Raw genomic sequence first — 21,855 nt, forward strand, 5'->3', positions numbered from 1 at the left:
AACTCAGCACATACTGAATTGCATCCATCCAACAGCTTACTGAGACTTTATAAAATCAGATCTTTAATAAAGCCTAACGTTACAGTTATCTTGTGTGTCTGCGTGTGTTGAATGATGCGTTTTTATCCGTCCGCTTCACCAGTGGATTAACTCAGTTTGCAAGTAAGTTACAGCGTTTCTGTGAACATTAATATCTTAAATGTGCGTTTGTTCCTTCACATGAAGCTATTGAGTGTAAGATGACTTTGATTATAGTGCATAAAAACGTTTATGGTGCTCTTATAATACTTGGTCGTTTTAATCGCTTGTCAGTGACAACCATGGGTAACGTGCAGTATCGGAATTGGATCGGTCCTGTTAGTCCGATATCCGATCCAGCAAAAAAGGCCGGATCGGCCCCGATACCGATCCAGAATATCGGATCGGTGCATCCCTAGATGTTACTGTGTAAAATTAGGGTCTTTGAATTCTTTCTTTGGCTGCCAAACCTCTCAGCACAGATGTGATCCATGCTTGTCGTCTCTCCTCATTTTATTTTCAACAAGGTATTTGTTTCAGAGATCAGTTTAGCCACTAGCCAGACCAATAAATAAACACAGACCGGAAGTTCACTTCGGTTCAACCGTGTGTGATGAAACCATCTATTTCTTCATATTAGGGGTGGGCGGAATGACCAAAAATCTATTCCACGGAATGAGTCCTTTTATTTCACGGAACGGAATATTTCACGGTATACATGTTTTTCAGTTTTTATTGTTTTTTGATGATAAAAATGTACAGAAATACACCACTCACTATAGCTTTTAACTAAATGCTCACCACAGTTTTAAAATATGAGCATTGAATCTTGTTTTTAATTGAGTATTTAACTTTATGACTATTGAAGCTATAGTATGGCTTCATTGTATTTTGTATTTATGCATACATTACATTAAACATATGCAATATGTAAAATGAACAGGTATAAATATATGCAAAAACCTACAGACAGGATAAATACCTGTATATGAGAGAAGAAGCTCTAGATATTATAAATGTGACAGGTGCTGTGATGATCATGAAGTCTGTTTTAAGGTCTTGACGCCCTTTACTTTCTATTAGACCTTAACATTTGCATCTCTTTCTCGTCTTACTGATCAAATATGTTTGTATAAGCAAATGGCGCCACAGCAGCGCACGTGTCACTGATATAAACGCGAGTTTTGTCTTAGCTTGCTTAAAGTTCAGAAAACTTTACAACTATTAGCATTATGTGCGAGAAGAACTCTTTATTTGGCGTCGCAGCTCCTTGCGCTTGCCTAGAGAGACCTCTGCACGCGAGAGACCGGCCGGCTGCTGCATGAGGAGAGAGAGCGCGCGCGCGAGAGAGAGAGAGTGCAAGAGCGAGCAAGCAAGAGTCTCGCTGCGTAACCCGCGGTGGATTCACTGGCACTTATTATAAAAATTACACAAATAACTCGTTCATTTTTTATAAGTGAACTATTTTACATGTTTCTCCGTCACACTCAGTCTAACATGCTGGAGGGCAGAGTTAGCCACGCCCACTTATTGCATTCCGCGGAATAGACGGAATAGAAAAATCTGTTACGTCTGACATTTTATTCCGCGGTAACGGAATATACCGTCATACCGCCCAGCCCTACTTCATATAATTGATTGTATTATGCCTGTTGTAGTGTTTTTTATAATCCATCAAAGACATACGAAGCAAGACTCCATGGATCTTGGTGAAATTAACTTGGTAAACCAACGCAATTTGTAACTATGTTACAGTACAAGGTGTCTAGTTTGTAACAAATATAGATTTTTTGTAAGATCTGCTTTCACCCCCAGTGGTGTTGGGTTTAGGGATGGCGCTTTATTATTGTTTTCCCATCCATTAATTGTACAATTAACTTTGTACATATTCATTCAAATTAGCCACCAAATAAAATATTTACAAATTCCTGTGATCAAGCTTGGTGAAGCGTGAAGTGCCATCACTGATTCGAGAAGCAGACAGATGTATGGATGTTTCCGCCTTTAAGCTGGGAGTATTTCTAGAATTAATCAGTGCCAAAGCATTTGAACTAGCTAAGCTTCAGTCAAATAAATGGGCCACCTACAACAACATCTCCAATTACCACTGATTAAAATGAGCACACTTGGCTGCTGCTCTTTCTTGGCTCTTCACTTTAAACATGTGATTTGTGTCTGTGTTTCATTAGGCAAATGAGAAAAAGCCCGCTCATGCAAAACCTATGGCAGTGAACCCTTAGATCCAGAAAATGTTATTGGAAAACGGCTCTCACGCTTTGCACAAAAGGTGAACGCGTCAGTGTCAGAAAACCTCTGCCTCCATTTTGTAAATCCTAGTTTTAACCTTGAAAAAAGCCCACAAAGCCAAAACAAGCCTCTAATGAACTTCTGCAAAGTGCCACTTTTAATTAGCAGAGAAGGGACCTCAGACAGCTCTCTGGCTATGACAGAGCTGTCATCATTAGCATGACTAAGAGCTTCATGCATTGGTAAGAATCTCTGAGATGGGAGGGGGTGAAGAACGAGACCCGAGAGAAGCTAAAAGGGAAGAAAACCAGAGAGAAAATGTTGAAAACAAAGCAAGAGAGGAGAGATTGACTGGCAGATTTTTCCGAATGGATCATTCTCTCAGAAAATGGGACACGGAGTTGTCACCATTCTGAAACAGTAGACCCTTCCATCCATAGTGATTCCATTTCTTTCATGAGCAAACTTCAATCGCACCCCAGCGCAGACACAGGAAGTGAAGTCATACCTGCAGTGTTTGTGTGGGCCGCTCAGGGTCTCGATGACAAAGCACTCGCCGTCATTCAGGCAATAGGCCAGATCCTTTTCCTGACATGGCTTGAAATGCTCCGATTTCAAAGGCGGAAGGGTCGGTGATGCTAAAGGGCAAATAAGAAAAGAGAAAAAATTATGCTGAGTTAAATGGGTCAAACTGTTCAGCTGGATAATACAATAATAAAAAAGGTGTGGTGAGTGAGGCAGACAGAGAAAAAAGTCAATAAATTGACAGTGCCACATATTTTTTCCTATTAATTTATGTTTAACAAACATGAAGCATAAAATACATTACATTAAATAACATTCATGTTTTTACCTTAAACTTTTTTCACAAATATCTACTACTGTATATAACACACTTTACAATTACATATGAAGATTTTGGTTCCAAAATGCGATAAACTGCATTTTTATAAAATAAATAGTTACCACCAAAATTAGTATTGTATTAGGTCAGTATTAAAAAGTAAATTTTTCATTTTACGCAAAATCCAATATCCGCGTGTTATTCTGTCATCTTTTCTCCCTTTTTTCCAAACCGCAACACACTCCAATCCTCTTTCTCTACAGAATGCAATAAATCGCTCAACAAATCACAGCGCGCAATTCCACGCATTGCGCTTTGAATACACACGCAAACCTAGTTTTCTTCATCTACTTTGTACTTCGTGATCAACAAACAAACAAAAACGAAATAATACTTTGACGGCATTGATAAACCTGTGGTGGTTTTCTTTTTTTTATCACCTGTGGTGGTTTTCTGTGGCAGGGAAGAAACATAAGCCATACAAATCTAATAATTTACATGAGAGGCACTCAGGCGAAGGAAAAATGCCGGCTGTTGCCTGTTCTCATATGACAGCATCAAGCTTCTGTCATGCTAACATATTAACCCCAGGGGATCTTATGAAAACCTTTTCATTATTTTACTTGAAGTCAATGAAAATCGACCAGGACCAAAACATTTTACAGCTGATCGCTGTCAAAAAAGTTCAGCGGCAACGTCCCAAGTATAACAGCAACAATGACAGTGCTATTAATATGACAAAGTGAGTGTTTTGATTAATGACATTAATGTTTATTTTTTTAATCAGTGTATATCACTAGTCAACTAAAACACATTTTTACCGAAATTAGTGAAAATGGATTTATTGCGTTTTGGAACCAAACGCTTCATACAAGTATTGCACTTAGTTTAATGGTAAGTTTACCAGGGGTTTAAAATCTCAATCTTTTAAGGACCTTTCCTTTGGATTACAGCATTTTATTATACATTCTGATGAGAAAACGTACACAAGGCTCCGGAGTCTTTTTTTGAAGTATTTCATCACTATAAAATCATAAAATCAATACCTTTCAACATTTCCCCTTCTGCTTCACTAATAATCTAAGACATCTCCTCGGATAGCCGCCAAAAAACATTAAACTTTACTTTGAAGCAACATCAAAGAGGAAAACCACCACGTAATGCAAGATACATCATCCACACACCTCTGAAACAAGCCATCGAATGTCTTCTTTAAACTCTGTCCTGTATGCCAGTCAGGAAGTGGTCTGTTGTATAGTGTGCATGAAGCTAATGCTATAAGCAGCATATTTGGTTTCCTGCTGATCCATTACAGAGAGATGATAGATGAGAGAATTAAGCAATCATTCTCTTTCTCTGGCTTCAGAGGATTAATACAGGAGGCAGTCCACTGTTTGCCAAAAAAACCTTCATCGTGATTAATGGTGCTAAGTTCCCCTTGGTGGAGTTTTTTGTGTAGTGATATGTGACATTGAGCTTATAATAGTCCTCACAATGTGTGAAAGCTCACCTGCTGGAAATCAGTAAACTGCGCTGATGATATGACCTGAAAGACTTTGACTGACGTTAGGATTTTCAACAGACCTGACATAAAGAACCTCCGCATGGTTACCATGGATACAGAGCATAAAATGAGGACGACACAGTATGGCTAGGTGAAAGAAGGTCCTCATATGACGAACAAACATGATTGATAAGAAGGTAAAGGACAGAGTCAATTAGATTAAATCACTTTCTATCTAGAACACTGAACAACTTTTCATATATTATATTCATACTTTGATTGTAGATTATAGCAATTTATTAACACCTCTGAGGTTACATGCAAAAATATCTTCAGACGTCACTGCAACAAAGAAGAAAAGCTTTACCAATTGAGCTTCGGGTACATTTGCATTTGTATTTTTTTGTTTGGCATGATCTGCAGTGACTAATAACACTGTAAGGGTGTCAGCTGTGGGTGATATCATATTTACTCTCATTAATCTTATAATATTCACCAGGCCTTCTGAGGGTAATCTGGCATGTGTTCAGGCAACCAGGTGATAAAACGCCTCCAAGGAGGACAGGGGCGTCGCACCCGTGGGGGATGTGGGTGTTTTAACACCCACACTTTTCCCGGTGAGAGGGTTCAACACCCACACTTTTTATGCAGTTTTGCAAGAACGCCTTATTAAAGTCGCTCCTCCGTTTCTCTGGCCGCTCTGTCTGCTGCGCTGCGCTGCATTCTCTCCCCCTCCCCTCTCAAACATGACGCCGGCTTTGAGTGTTACCGGCTGATGATTGGCTGTTCTGCCTTAAGTCCCGCCTCTCTTGGTGGGTTAGATTGATCGGTCAGCTCGCTCTGAGGAGGCGGGAACTTTGTTTATTTACATCTCCCTTTTTCAGGTAGGCTACTTTGAATGAGTGTTTAAAAAACTTTATTAAACACTTTAATCAACTCTATGCTTTTGAGGTTTTTGAATAAGCTTGATAAATGTGTTTGGGACTAATGCTAATTGGGTTATTGTTCAGCAGCTGGCTAAATTCGGTCATGTAGACAATGTGGCATGCAATGTATAACCTGTGATGAAGAAGGCAGGGAATTGACGAGGATGAGGGACAAATTGCAATCGATTTGATATTTTGAGCATTGTTTGTTGATTAGCTGAATACTTTGTTAATACTACCTGTTGTGTATGATTGTACTTGTTGAGAAGAAAAAAATGAGAAATGATGACATAGTTCTTCAACAGGTAACTTATGCAAACAATGAAAGAAAAGTGTAGCCTATATTATTTTAATGTAAAAACGGTAAATTGTTACATCATTTAAACCACCAGAGAAAAAGCTTTTCAGGGCACAAGTAGCAAAATTTAGCAGTCACAGTCCTGTCAGACCCATGTCACTATCGAGCTTACCATTATCTTTTTGTCACGCAGTATCAATAAGATACAGAAAAGAAAGAGGCAGGAGAAGATTGACACCTTTTTCAAGAGAAATCCTGTAAGTGAAGTTGAAAGCTGGACGTTGATAAATGTTGACATTAAACAACAGTAGCCTATTACCATTATATATTTTGGAATTAATTTAATATATTACTTTTCAAGTTTCAATAAGGTTTGCTAGTACCACAGCCTTATTCCTTTATCACCTTGTTTAGGAGATGAGGTTGCTGGAGGCATCAGTTTAAAGAGAGAGAGAGAGAGAGACACAGAGAGTTTCACAGGTGAGCAATGAAAAATGAATGTTACAGTTTGTGAAAGAGGTCTATGAAGGAAGAGAGGGTGTGTTTGTGTCATGGGTGGTGCTTAATTCCATCCCAGGTGCACATACGCGTGTTTCTGGTGCGTTTATATCAAATTTAAAATGATATATATCCATCCCCCACACTTTTAAAAAGCTTGCTACGCCCCTGAAGGAGGACCTCAGGACCTTAATAAATAAAACTAAATGTTTTAATAAAAAAGTCAATTCGTTTTCTAATAATCACATCTTTGTTCACTGCCAGACCTTCGGCGTCTAAATTAAAGCGGCAGTGCGTCTTTGCTTTGTGTTCAGAGCGAAATAAAGGACGTGAACCGAATGAGATCTTCATTAGTTATCACTCTGAGCACGATGCTACTGATAACAGCTTAGCAGCCGGTCATGCATTATTGCAAAGCTCTTCCATGGTTTCACGAGGTAGTTTCATGTCAGTTTCGACTATCAGGGCAAAGTGCCTAAAAGATTAGAGATCTACCCACACCCTGACATCTCCTCGATCTTAGTTTGTTTCCGTGGACTTAAGGCAGGTGTGGGGTGTTAAGGGATGGGATTCCCCAGGGCCAAGCACTGATGCCATCTCTAAGATGTGACATTCCCCTCGAGTGCCTGGCGGCTTGACATACAGTGAAGGTCACAGAGAATCGATTAGCTCAGAAACAGCAATAGAGAAAACGCTCTGAGGGGACAGAGACACTCTCAGAGTTAGTTGATGATTTATGCATCTGACTGAAATGTTACCTTTAGTAAAACCAGTTTAGTTCGGGGTGGAATGGAAGCTAGAAATATCTGTTTGTTGGTCAGGCTGCATTGTTTTTAAAGCCAAGAACTGGCACAAAAAAAGTATCCTGTGATATGTGACCCTGCCTGTGACATGCAGGCTAAAGTCTATAAAATTATGAGATTAGGAGCAAGTTTGATTTCAGCTATTGATTTCACATAAAGATTTCAATTTTGTACATAAGATATATTTATATATATTGAAGATATCAAGGTTATATATTTTCACAGATGATCTGATGTCGGATAAGTTTAGCTGGGTTGTCACAGTTAGGGACACATGTATATATGTATGGAAAAATATACTTGATTTGTTTAAACACGTCAAATGCCAGTACTGGCCTGTCCCACCATGTTTGCAATGCCATTAGGTCTTTTATATTACATGTATGCATTTGGCAGACACTTATATTCAAAGCAACTGAGGCTCTGGACTTGTGGACTTCCTCAGAGCTGTACTTTGATGACATCATGTAGTGCAGAACTTAGGTACCCTTGACTGGAGTCCACGAGGGTGCACCAGAGTCGTATTTTGGGACAGACTCGAGTGCCACACCAGAAATAGGACGAGAAGTTGCCCATCAGTGTGAACTCCTCCCATCTATTGTCTGATTATTCTGATGCTCTTTCACAAGGACTTCTGAATTGGTAAAGTGTGTGAAGCTTCATTCAAAACCGCATCAAGAGTGCAAAGCATAAAAATGACAGATGGGACACCCCACAGACTCATAGACTAAGGGAGCACACACAATTTAAGGTTACAATTGCAAAAGTCCATGTAAAAATGCGCCATTTGGGACAGGGCCTTACAGTGCATTATACATTTCTTTGTTATCAGTATGTGTGTTCCCCTGGGTTTGAACCCATGACATTTTGCGCTGCAAACGCAATGCCCTATCAATGAGGAGCACAGAAAGACCTGTCATATACTGCAAATGTGCAAAGTCCCTCCCCCAGAAGATGTCATTTTTTAACGGTTAACAATTGGCTTTTTTACTAGAAGACGGGACTAGAGCGGCAATATTGACTGTTGGGACAGGTTGCAATCTCCGCCATTCATTTCAATACCAGTCATGCATCTTGTTAATATTAAATATCTTTGTTAATTTTCAATTGAATAAAGTACAACCCAATTTTAATTATTTACAATAAATTACATTTATGTAACATTACAATAATATCTGGATAGAAATCATTTGGACTTTTCTAGCAACAAGACGAGTATATTTATTTCAAATTTGGAAAGTGTCTAGTCCTAGGGCTGGGCAAAAAAATCACCTCCGATTCTCCAATTCTCATTCGTGTCTCATTAGTAAAGCCAGTTCGGTGTTTAGTAGTAAATCACCATCACCTGCTTAGATAGAGCGGCATTTACTACACAGAGCCGAATTTCACAGAGAAGTTAGGCAAAATTGCGTTCATAATCATGGAAAATGTACTCCGATAATGTATGCGATTTTGTGATCTTCTCAGTGAATTACGATTCTGTGTAGTAAATGGTGCTCCGCCCGAAAGCAGGTTATGGCGATTTACTACTAATCACCAACCTGGCTTTACTGATGAGACACGCATGAGAATCGCAGGCAATTTTTGCCCAGCCCTATCCAGTCCTTCATATTATTCAGTGATAGGGTTTAAAATTAGCTATTTGTGATTATCTTTTATCATGATTGTTTGTGCCATTGTCTGGCACTTTGTAACTGTTAGCTAAGCTATTAAATCTCTCTGATCTGCCAGGTTTTGGCATTAAAGAAAACATGCAACAAAACAGCTGATTATCATTGAATTTGGCAAAATGTCAAAGCTCTGCAGATATATCAATTCAGCAGAGCAATATACTGATATGGATCTATTCTTTAAAGCAGAGGCTTTATTCGTATGTTTTATCATAAAATATAATGTAAAAGCTTGTTGTTGGTCAAAGATGTCAAGAAAATACTGAAAGATAAAATACCCTGGCATGTTTTCTGTCCTTCTCCCTCCGCCTGTCTTGCTGTATTACCCCTTTCTTTTCCTCTATTTCTCATCTGAATGCAGAGGTCACTGGCAATTTCCTATCACAGAACTCCTATGTCGTAGTTCTTCAGGCACCTCAGAGCATGAAGTCCCACAGTTGGCTGACAGGCTCAGGGCGTTTATTCTCGGAGCGTTCATTTACAATGGCCCTGAGTTTCCCTGTAGCACAATGGTTGGTCTACAGTCACACCAAGGTGCAAGTGCACAAGGAATAAGTGACAGGAATGATGGATGTGAGCAGATGAATTAAATAGAAAACAATACAGAAAGCAATGGAAACATGTTTCCCATAAGAAAATAATAATTATTATGAGATTATTTTTTTCTTAATATGGCTAATTCTAGATAGCAGTTAGCCTGGGTTTCCCCATGCTGCCTTGCACGCAAATTTATTCACGCTGCAAGTCTAGCATGGAAACCATGGAACAATTTTTCCCTTAAATAGAGAACCAATCACAAAACGGGGAGGGGGCAGCAAGACGATGACGGCGTCTATGCGACACAGCAGCAGACACAAAGTTACTTTTCGATGCAGCATTAGATAGTGTTCTTAGTAGTTTTGAATGCAAGTTTATTTTGAAAAAAGATCAACTTTTGACATTAAACAATTTCATATCCAAGAAAGATGTTTGGATATGGCAAGACATGAGAGCCACAGAATTTTATAGGACCAACCTGCTAAGCATCATCGTCGACGAAGTCCATTTAACTTAGAAATGGTAAGTGGTATTTATTAATATCATATTGTCCTTAGGCCTGTAGCCTACCTACTGAGTTGTGTTGCTTTTCAATATCAATATACAGCTACCTGTTATAGCTTTCAGCTGTGTGCACATGTACCCAATAAAAGTTGTTGATGCTTGAATTGATGTCGCTCTACATACATCATCTGGTATAATTGAAACAAGTGGCTATGAGCTACCTACAAACGCATTTAATAGACATTTGTAGTGCCCAATAAATGGCCTTGGCCATTTGTAAACCACGTCTCAAATACTGGAACGGCCATGTGGTTCCCAGACCATGTCTCATTCTTTATTAGACTGGACTGGTGTTAGCCAGGCTATAGCGGTAAGATTTAAAGAACCTTTAAGGAAGGAATCTTTTAAAAGAAAAATTTTAACAAAACTAAATAAAAAATGAGTCTGAACATACATGCATACACACAAACAAAGAAACAGGTATAGCTGCTCTATAAAATTATCCTTTGGTGCTACCACTGATAGCCATGCACAGGGCCAAGCCAAATTTGATAACTTGTTTATTCTCTATTACAAAGTATCTTCTCACCCCCTCCTCTCTGTTCTTATGCAATGCCATTTATCTGCACAATAATGTATGTTAAGCAGCCAACATAAAGGCTGACCACAGCCAGCATGGTACAAATGTATCTTTTTATGTCTGTGAATGTGTGTGCGCAGGCCTGTTGTGAAGCACACTTCAGCCTGCTTTATATTCCGATCAATGGCAGTCATGCAGTGGAGTAACGGCGATCGATGGGCAGCATGCAGGCAAAGTTGATACACCAAAGGGTACAGCTATGTATACAGAGCACAGTCAACAAGACAAAAAGAGGGTTGCTCTGTTCCAAAACCACACATTGAGGCATCACCACGGGTTGCTTTTTAAACATTATTAAAGGAGCTCTCATCTATTCATGGCTTCTACCTACTGCCTTTTCTTTATTATTTGACCAAGTCCTCCATTTCAAATACTTTTTTTTGTATAAAATGCTGTTTTTCTCCACATAAATAGTTTATTCTTTATTTGCACTGAACTATTTTTAGTGATGCAGAATTGTTGAAACTAAATACAGGTATGTGGTTATTTATATCAGCATGTATCTTGCTTCATCCACCACGTAGGATATTTAGTTTCACAGAGCTCACTGCATTCACCTTCATTTCACATGAAGTTGTATTCTGTTTATTGACAAATACACAAATTGAACCGAATTGCAGTGCATTGTGGGATTGTTGCCGTAGAATTTGGCTACAACGTGCAGCAGCCCTGACGTCAAGATCATGCTTTAAAATGCTGCCTCCGTAAGCACCTCACCAGGTTTCTGAGCATGTGCGTGTGTGTTTTGTGCTCTAAAATGCCTTATGAAAGCTACAATTATGTCGTAATATCAGTGTATAGAAATGGCGTCTATTCCCTGTACACACACACATACTCTCTCTCCCTCACAATGGCTGCTGTGAGTCGGGTGTGTTCAAGGCACTGCTGCATTGCAGATGTTAGCAGTGGAAGGCTCTGCCGTGTGACACAGAGGACCTCAACACGTACTGATTAAACTGACTAATGTTTTAGAAACAGACAAGTCATCTGGAAGATTGATAAAGAGAGGAACATTAGGTGCTGCTAATGTGATGTTCATAACACAGAGGGATTTATGTTAATTTGGCTGGCATCTCAATAGCTTTAACCATCGACTCTTTGTGGCCAAACACAGTCTTGTGTGTCCAGCTGCTGTAGGACAAGAAAATGAATCACTCTGTGTGCTAAAAACACCCTTCATTCACAGTGCATCTCAAATGTGAGATGCACCTCGCTCTCTCTCGCTCTCTCTCTCTCTCTCAAACTCAGATGTGTAAGTTGGCATATGTCCAGTCTAAACATAAGCCTCTTTTCATATATCCTCTATCTCTTTTGCTCTCTGTCCATTCATCCATCCATGCCATGCTGTTTTGGCCGTAGTCCAATTCTAACAGTGTGTTCTGTCTTGATTAGCATTTGGGTTAAATATCCACAGCTCTGTTATTCACAGCTCTGTTCCCACAGCTAAAGAGCATTAGCCACTTTAACAAAAAAACATGCTACTGTAGCTAGTCTATTTACAGCAGTCATCTGTAGGTGCCAGGATGAAAGCAAAGCTGTTGGGACCACCAACACAGAGTGCTACTAGAGTGTGCCAAGGGGACAATTATCCATTTCAGATAATAGAGATACCTGTGACCCTGCCAAATTATCCAAATTAATTTATGCACTGAACCTGTTTGTATAGATCTGTTAAATTGCCTGGTATATTTGACAAAAGTGCAGACTCAACCTTAAAACTTTTTAAATCAGTATTCTCATATTGTTCATCATTAAAAATCACCAGAAGCCTTGTAGTGTTCAGTAGTGTTCCTGTATCTTAACTGGTGGAGCATTGCATTAGCAGCACAAAAGGTTGTGAATTTAATTCATGGGGAACACAAACATACTGTATATAAAATGTATAGCATGAATTCACAGTAAGTAGCTTCGGATAAAGTATCTGCCAAATGCGTAAATGTAAAAAGATAACAACAATAATGATGAACAAAAACTTGCTGACAACTTTTGTATCATCTTTTTAGCTCGAATGCTGTTTCTTCATATTTTAGTTTATACTAAAATGAAACTTGACAAAAATTTAAAAAGGAATTAAAACATCAAATTAGTTTTACATGTTTTCCCTAAAAATTAGGGATATGGAAAAATCCCTCAGATGATCTACATAACCTTCCTGTCCTACTTAAAATCCAGACTGATCTTACGGCAAGTCATGTTATAGTAACAAAAAAAATTGATTAATTTATTCGTGTCCATGGCAAAAAATTCAGCTTTCTTCGTGCCTTTAGCACAAATGTCTTTTTCGTGTCACTCGCACAAATGTCTATAAATAGTTTTTCGTGTCTGTGGCATGACTTTCTTTTTCATGGTATTTTATGTATTGTTTTTTCCTATTTTCTAATTATTGTCGCTTGGGTTTGGGGTTAGAATCATGTTCTGTCATTTTTACACTTCCTAAACCAAACCCCATTTCCAGGCGAGAATAGTTTTAAAAGCAGAAGAAAACATGTAGAAATCAATACATAAAAGTACATCCAAACCCAAAATCCAACCCCAAAACCCCAAGCGACAATGATTAAAGGAACAGTATGTAAGAAATTTATATCAACTAATCATTAAATGGCCCTGAAATGTCCCTAGACATTAAGAAATCATTTTCATTTCAAATACTTATATCACTGACAACATTGGTCTAGCCAGGATATTATCATTTAAAAAGTGGAGTTGCAGCCCTCAACTGATGTTTATGTTGTCGTTTTGTATATTGGCCACCAGCTGTGTGATTGCAGTACCAGTTTTGGCCACACATTTTGTGATTGTAATACCAGTTTTGGCCACAATCCTACATACTGTTCCTTTATAAAAATAGGGGAAAAAATGAGAAAATAATACATAAAATGAAACGAAAAAGAAAGTCGTGCCACGGACATGAAAAACTATTTATAGAGGCATAAAAAGCTGAATTTCGTGGACATTATTTTTCCGTGACTATAACACGACTTGCTGTGAGATTTGTTTTATCTGCTAGCTTTGTCACATAAGGTCTTCATGAAGTTCACAATTTAAATAAATGCACTTATACTCTTTAATAGGCTGATCAAGCAATACCGGACACAGAAACTACCGAATGTCCTGTTCTGGCAGTCCTATTTTCCATGAGCGAGATGCAATTTAGACCTTAGGCCATATGCCCTTTTTTAACCTGTAAAACATAAATCTATTTCCTCTCTGACAGAGGGCTTCACCTTTCATATGAAGAGCGAGGCAAGTGTTGCTTGACTAATGCCGACACTGTTTGTTATTATGGTCACAGTTGTAAGTGTAGAACAAACTACTGTAAACCATACACCACAAACAGAAAATGTCCCGTCTCTGAGGTATGATGTATGCTTTCTAAATGTCACACAGTATCTCCGTATGCACCCAGAGACAGGTGGTAATAGAAATGACTCGATTTTGTTTAGAAATGAGGAGGGAACACTTCTGGTAATTAAACTACAGAGTGCTGAATAAAGTGCATGTTGTGACCATTAAATAAGCTCTGTTAATGAGTAATGAAAATTTTCTATTGTAGATGACACCAAATGGCTAATCAAGAGCAAATGTTTTAATGGTGGCATAGCAAAAGAGTTTGCCAGCTGTTATTTTCATTTTTTTTACTTGTCAGAGTTATTAAAATATGGCGTGTTTATTTGTTTGTGCCCTCTGGACAGCATTATGCAAAGGCCATTTTTAATGCCTGTTGCAAATTGCAATTGCCTTTAGTACTGATGTTAAAGATGTTACTGAGATAAATCATCGCTGGTTAACATAATAATTCATGAACCACTTTCTAACACATCTGTTACAGACCTTAGAAATCAGTAGTATTGATGTTATAAAACTTTGAAGGGGACATGCTCCTCGAGTCATATGAGACTGGTGAAATGATAATCAAAGGATTATAATATTAACATATATTATACTTACAACTTACTGATATTGCCTAGTAATGTGACCATGTACTGAAATGCATTTTGCTCACAAATACACTCTAAAAATGTTTGTTTTTGACCCATGTTTGGGTAAACATTGGAAACAACATATGTTGGGTTACAAACAGTGGCGGCTGGTCAATAGGAGTTTGCCGGGGCGCCGCCCCCTTAAAGTTACTTTTACAGTACTGTAACATTTTCAGCATTTTAGCTAAGCAGTAATGATACATTGTCACTTTATAAATGGCTATTAACAGTCATTACAGTCAAAATTTAATGGTTACAAATAAATATATCCTGACTTGTTGTTACCTAACCATGGGTTAGAACAACCCATCATTGGTATAAATGTAGAAAGAATAGCTATGCAGTAAAATGTAGTTTAATGTTTATTTCTGTGTCAGATGTTAAAGTGACTTAGTTATTAATTTCAGTCGTGTTGCTTTAATCTGCACTTGTTCTAACCCTTTGCATGACTTTTGAATGTGCAAAAAGAAATCCTGAGGTGATCAATGTCAAACTTACCAGAATCAACATTGATTAAAAAATAAAAATAAACAGACAGATGTCCTTCAATGTCCTGAAACATAGGGAACATGCCTACGCTACAGTACAGTATGCTAGATCATTCATAACTCACCTTAATATTATACAGCAGGTTAAAGAGTGCTTGACCACAAGATGTTCTGATACAATCATCTGAAACTGGGTCAGTGCACAAGTTGTGTTATTAAGATGGTTTTGAGGATCAATATTTCTGTTTTGATTTATCTCTCTGGAGCTGTGTTCCTCCTCGCACAGAAACACAGACCTAGTTTATTGGACCAAAATACTTTATAGTGCCAGTATCTGTGTTAAAGCAGAAATGTATATCTGTCTGTCTGTCTGTCTGTCTGTCTGTCTATCTGCACTGAGCATATACAGTACAGTAAATCATGACAATGTTGAGGTAGGCTGAAATACTGGTGTGTGTCATCATTCATAGCATGCAACACCCTAAAGGAATCTTTCAGCACTCACAAGGGCTTCTTCACTTTCCCAAATGCATCATACAAAATGACAAAGGTATCTTTCTATCTCAGCACAAATGCTTCCAGAGGCAAAACAGGTTCTGATCTGGAGGTGTACTGACTGTGTACTGTCACAGTGACTATTCCACTGGAACAATGTATACAGGTACATTCAAGTGCAGCTATAGTGCCGGTAATAATAAGAAAAGGGCTGCTGTGAATTTGTCCAGCTGTACAAAATGACATAAGACTGACATCTGAGGCATCTGTTTATGTCATCTGGGATACATGATGAAATCATTCAAACATTTTTTTTTTATCTGAGGTTGGTGGAATTCAATTTTATCACCCCCATAATTCTACTGAATTCCCTTATCAATGTGCTAGCTGTCTTCACATGTGTGCAACAGCGTGAATTTCTTAATTAAGCTCAAGAGGAAGTTATTACTTTTGGGAGGACTTCAGCTCTGTACTTATTGCTATTACCTCAGTATCTATGCATGTGATAATGGAAAGAGGGAGAGAGCGAGAGAAAGAGAGAGAGACGGGGAGAGAATTACAGCAGAATATGTGTTCCCTCTTCATACTGTTTTCGTTTTGCTTCTAACAGTTGTCGCTGTTTCAGACTGTAATGTGGGACAAGTATTCTGGGGCTCTGCTGATTATGGGGACACATGGAGAGCCGCTTACTGTGTTGTCAGTTCAGACAGTGTGCTGGATAATGATTTGTGCTCACAAATACAAGGATGAGGAAAAGCTCAGAAAATCTGCTACGAAAAGAAAATCTCCTGTGAAATGTTGAGTAAAAACATTTTTAAATGATAATTAAGTACAATTATAAAATAACACATTAAAGTCATTAAACATGCCTCAGTCCTGTACAAAAAACAAAATGTGTAATTCATGTTTTTTTCTGTGATCATTTAGTACATAACGCATTAAAGAAATGTATGCAATTAAACATGCATTAGTCATGTACGTAAACTAATAAAGTATGGCAGTGGCACACATGTCCCAAGAAGCTGAAAAACAACATGCATTATTCAAAGACATTAACCTACTGTACATGTAGTGAATACATCAGTGGTGGGCTGTGCATTTTACATCTAGGCCTTCAGTGGTGTCCTTCCTGATGTAATCCACCTCTTCACACCTTTAAGATGTCACGGCTATAGAAGCCATAAAATTATACAGAAACACTGTATAACAGGTCGTTGCATCACAGACATGTATCTTATGGACCGAGGAAAACAATATTTTAAAACATGTCAATAATTTTGATATTGTTTATTAGACCAGCAGAGAAAGCCTTGCAGGCACTGGCGGTCCAACACTAATGCGTAGACCAGTGTAAGGGTCTTATCACACCAAAAGCGCTTAAAACGCCTGGAAACGCAAGGTGCAATGCACTGCCTTTTTTAAAAAAGAGCAGTGCGACGCAGCTTTTTATATTGCTAGGCAACCACAGAGTCAGCTGTCTTGTCAATCAAATATTGAAGCGTGAGCGCTCTTTTGCTGTTAACTGTCATATTAGCAGAAACTTTAAAAAGAGGGCGCTTGCTCTGACCTTGTTTGAGGATGAGAAGTGAACAAAAACACAAGAGAGAGTGAGCGAGTGGAGTCCGGTTCTTCAAAGCAACTGTAAACTTCCCTCACCACAACGTAAGGCCCGCCTCTCCCCTCATTCGATTGGACAATGGAAAGACGCGAATGACGCTGGGTGCTTCTCCGCTCTCAAGCGCCCCGAAACCGACAAAAACAGCAAGCCGCTCAGCACGCATAAACAGCACGCAAACGCTCCCTGCCCATAGAATATAATTCAAAAAAGGCACATGCAACTGCCATAAACGCTTTTGGTGTGATTGGCCCCTAAGTCACCTAACTTCAGAGTTAAGTTATTAAGCATCACGGACTGAGATTTTCTCTGATGTTGGCTCAAACATGTTTGATGTCCTCTGTATAGATGGGATCATAGTTTGAGGCTAAATAATTTGAGTCTGTACCATGATAAACTGCTTGATGAAATCTGTCAACTCAAAAATCTTAAAAAAGGCGGTTGTTAACAAGTTGCTACATGAGACTACACAAGTTGTTGGGAACTTTAAACTTTAAACATCATCATGCATGAAGATCTCAAAAACAATGCAACATGGGCACAAAAAGATTCCTCCGTAGATTATTTCCTTATCAGGGAACATGTGTTCTAATGTTTTCAACAAAATTCGAAAGAGTTGTAGGAAGCTTGGGGGTAATCACAATAAAGTTAAGCGACCATGGTTTAGTTTGCTTTTAGCCTACAGTTAGCTTTTAATTCCTAGTAAATGTATTTAAATTTCATAGAATTTGTGTTCTTCTGTAAAGGTTTTCTTGTTGAACAAAATGTGTAAGTGTCATAAACGTTTGTTAAACACAAAGCTCATTTTTTGCAAAAATCTAAAAGTCTGTGGGGAAAAAATAAATAGGCTTTTTGGCAAGGGAACCAGAGTTTCCTTAACTTCTGGGTTGGCCTACAAAAATATGTCATCCCTGCAGCACATTAATATAACAATATATTAATATTGAATAAATGCTTACACCTGCTACAGTAAATTAATGTATTCCAAATGTGCAAATATTTATATGCAAATACTATTAATATTCAATTACTTAAGGGATAGTTCACCCAAAAATGTCATCATTTACTCACGCTCATGTTTTTATAAACCCGAATAAATTTCTTTGTTCGGATGAACACAAAGAAAGAAATTTTGAGAAATGTTTGTAACCAAACCGTTCGTGGACCCCATTGACTTCCATAGTAGGAAAAATGAATACTATTGAAGTAAATGGGGTCCACAAACGGTTTTGTTACAAACATTTCTCAAAATATCCTCCTTTGTGTTCATCAAAACAAATACATTTATGCAGGTTTGTAACAACATGAGAGTGAGTAAATGATGACACAATTTTCATTTTTGGGTGACTATCCCTTTAAAGGGGACATTTCACAAGACTTTTAAAATGTCAAATAAATATTTGGTGTCTCCAGAGTACATGCGAAGTTCTAGCTCAAAATATTATATAGATAATTTTTTTCACCATGTTAAAATTGCCACTTTGTAGGTGTGAGCAAAAATGTGCTGTTTTGGGGTGTGTCCTTCAAAATGCAAAGCACTGCACTAAATGGCAGGATAGTGCAGATTAAGGGTCAGTATTATCTCCTTCTGACATCATAGGGGGTGCCAAATTTCAATGCCCTATTTTACACATGCTTTTCACATGGTTTACCAATACTTAGTTACTGGGTTTGATCCATTTCATGTTTTCAAGGTTAATAGAAGCACTTGGGACCCAATTATAGCACTTAAACATGGCAAAAGACAGATTTTCATGATATGTCCCCTTTAATTTGAGGGACATGCCCTGCTAAAAACCTCCACATACCCCTCCAGTTCTGTTCTGTTACATAAGCCCACTGTCTGTGTTTGTAAGAAAGTGTCCACTGATGTGCATTCTGGGATATGATCTCAAAGGAACATAAACACAAAGAATTATGTTGCCTCACTAAAGCAGTGATCCGATACTGGACCTGCAGTACATGATCTCATTTCTGCATCATGAGGAATTTGAGATTATCGCCCAAAAACGCATTTTGGCTCAGCATCCCATTTAATCACTCTCTGATTTGAAGGTAGATTGCACCAATGGCCTTCTGATCCAAATAAATCTGGCTTCACTTGAACTGAAATCCATTAGAGATGAAACAAGGCTGATGGATGCACCATGAAAACATAAATCAGTGGAATGAAGGATCAAACATTTAGAAAATTTGTGTATAAACAATTATGAAGCAATATAGGTCAGTCCTCCAATCAGGCCAGAGTAAATCTGCATAAATAAATAGCACAGCCACTGAAGTGTGAACACAGTAAACATAAATAAACCGAGTTTGCAGCCATAGAAAAAGCAGTAGGTGGGGGGAGCAAATTGTTATTGGAACTATGTTCTGACAATCACTGTTTTATTGCGGTGCTTGTACGGCTTATCACAACAAATGTTAATTACATTTTATAAGTGTTCCCTTTCTAAATAACCTGACTACCACGGTATAATTAGGTGACAAATTATGTCATAAGCCAAATGCATCTGACAAATATCTTCTGAAACCATTTAACAACTTCAAACAATCTGCTGTTTCATTTTTAATAATACTAAAACGAAATCAGTTTTTATTAATTTACTCATATTCTCTCTGTACTCACATTTCTGCATACGTTTAGTAGATGGTGACGTCTCTCTCGCTTTTTCCCCCACGAGAACAAATTCTTGCATTAGGGAAACTGAATCTTTCAATGCAGCCTCTCTTTATTACACAGGAATATAAATCTATTGGAAAATGTTATCAAAACCTCTTAATGAGACAGAGGATCATAAAAATGTTGTGTGATAGTACTAATACCAAGAATGTGGTGGTTGAAGATAATAAAGCATCTGACTAATGTAAATTAAAAACAGTTTAAAGGCAACAAGACCCTGTTTACAGCCTATTGTCATTATATAACATGACATATTTCAACATCAATCCATATATAAAAAAATCAGTGAATGGGACATTATGTTTCCATCAGAAAAGTGGATCACGAAATGTAAGCGAAGAAACCAGCATTAAATGCGATCATTGAAAAACGAAAGTCATTGAAGTTATTTGGATTTATTGAATGTGAAAAATACATACAGTTTAGTTTGGAATAATGTGCACTGACAACTGTGCACATTGAGAAAATAAATAGAGTCAATCTTGATGTCTATGTTGATTTAAAGTAATGGTAAGGACTGTAGGCATTGTTTGCTTTGGTCGACTAGTTACGACAAGAGAGCCTTACTTCAGCAAAGTACAGCAGATGTCAAACAAACATAAAAATAAGAAATAAACTAAAAAGAGAAAACCTAAAAGATAACATGGCTGTTGGGGAATTACGAATGACAGTTGTGTGCGCCCTGCCAGCATCCCTTTAAAAGGATGTTCAGTGAGCCTGAAGTTCTTCAGGAAACAAACCACTATTTGTGTTGTTCTTTTGTAGCCTTCCAGGTGACCCAGAGGAACGTTTAACATGATCATTCATCATTCGCTAATCATTTGTCTTCCTTTAGAGTCACTTCTCCAAAGCAACCCTTTGAACCCCTGAACCACAAGTGCAGAAGGAATGTGGGCACAGTAAAACCAATGCACCTCTGGCCCGGTCTCATTCTCAACGACTGAATCAATAATGCAGAGGGATATGCAATGCGCATGCATAGAAAAAGTCGTGCACGAACACATGGACACTCCCTGCAGTCACAAAGCACTAAGGCACAGACTGGTCTTTGGTAACTCAGCAGTTTATATTATACTTTTGTGCCTCCAGTGTAGCCACTAGTGTAGCAACTGTTACTGTACATGGAACAGATTTGGGCGTGTGAGATTTATAAATAAAATAATACAGGTTTGGAACGACATTTGGGTACATAATGACAGAATTAGCATTTGTTTGATGAACTATTCCTTTACGGTTGTGAATGTCTCCCTCTTTCTATTCCTCTCTTCTCCTTTAAAAATTCTGTGGTTGGGAGTGATGATGGCAGGGTTGCATCAGCTCCTCCCTGCTGTATTTTTATTTATTTATTTAGCATTGTGGCGCTGGGCTGATTCAAGTGAAGAAGATACAGAGAGCTTTATTTCTAAAGGAAGCCCACAGGGAACTCCAGAGTGCCTGCCTGTCTTTGTACCAGCTGCCAGTTCAGGGCTCAGAGAACAAAACAGGGCTAAAGAGACCGGAGCTGCGTTTAGAATCATAACAAGTAGTCAATAACCATTATAAGCTGATAACAGTTCCCATGTCCTCTGTGACAGATGTCTTTATCCAGCAAAGAGGCACAACAGGAGAAAAGAGTGTGGTCACAGAAATAGCGAGTCCGCGGAGAGCAAGTCCAAATGGAGCGCAGTGTTGTGGCATGACTTTGTTGTCTATAGGTCACATGGAGACCCATTTAAAAGTCATAAAGTAAAGTTTCATTGTAAATAATTAAGTGCAATTCTGTAAAAGTGTCATTTTTGAGCTGTTTAAGGGCTTTGTAATAGTGTTTTTGGGAAGAAATGACTGCAGTTAGGTTTTATTGGACAGATGGTTGGGGAAAGGAAGGGAGACGCCAGTATTAATTTTCAGAAGATATTTAACTGCCTCGATCAAAATAGAGCTCAATATGCAAAAGGTAATGCATACACTCTCAGAAATAAAGGTACAAAAGTTGTCACTGAGTGCCAGCTTTCAAAGAGTGCATATTAGTACTTCAAAGGTACATATTGGCAGTTCAAAAATACTTATTTGTACCTACATGGTACATATTAGGACCTCTTTTAAAGGGTACTGCCCCATTTATTTTTGAC

The 21,855-nt window shown here is 38.2% G+C and overlaps 1 protein-coding gene across 2 annotated transcripts in view; it reads right to left on the reverse strand.

Annotated features, from left to right (window-relative positions):
* Window positions 1-21,855, reverse strand: part of nrg3a (neuregulin 3a) — a 354,166-nt gene that overhangs the window by 133,879 nt on the left and 198,432 nt on the right. For both annotated transcript variants that reach the window (XM_065296948.2, XM_065296947.2), the window contains exon 2: window positions 2,774-2,903. In XM_065296948.2, coding sequence (XP_065153020.1) covers window positions 2,774-2,903 — 130 coding nt within the window. The remainder of the gene's footprint in view (window positions 1-2,773; window positions 2,904-21,855) is intronic.

This window comes from Paramisgurnus dabryanus, chromosome 20, assembly GCF_030506205.2.
Source record: "Paramisgurnus dabryanus chromosome 20, PD_genome_1.1, whole genome shotgun sequence".
Lineage (NCBI taxonomy): Eukaryota > Metazoa > Chordata > Actinopteri > Cypriniformes > Cobitidae > Paramisgurnus > Paramisgurnus dabryanus.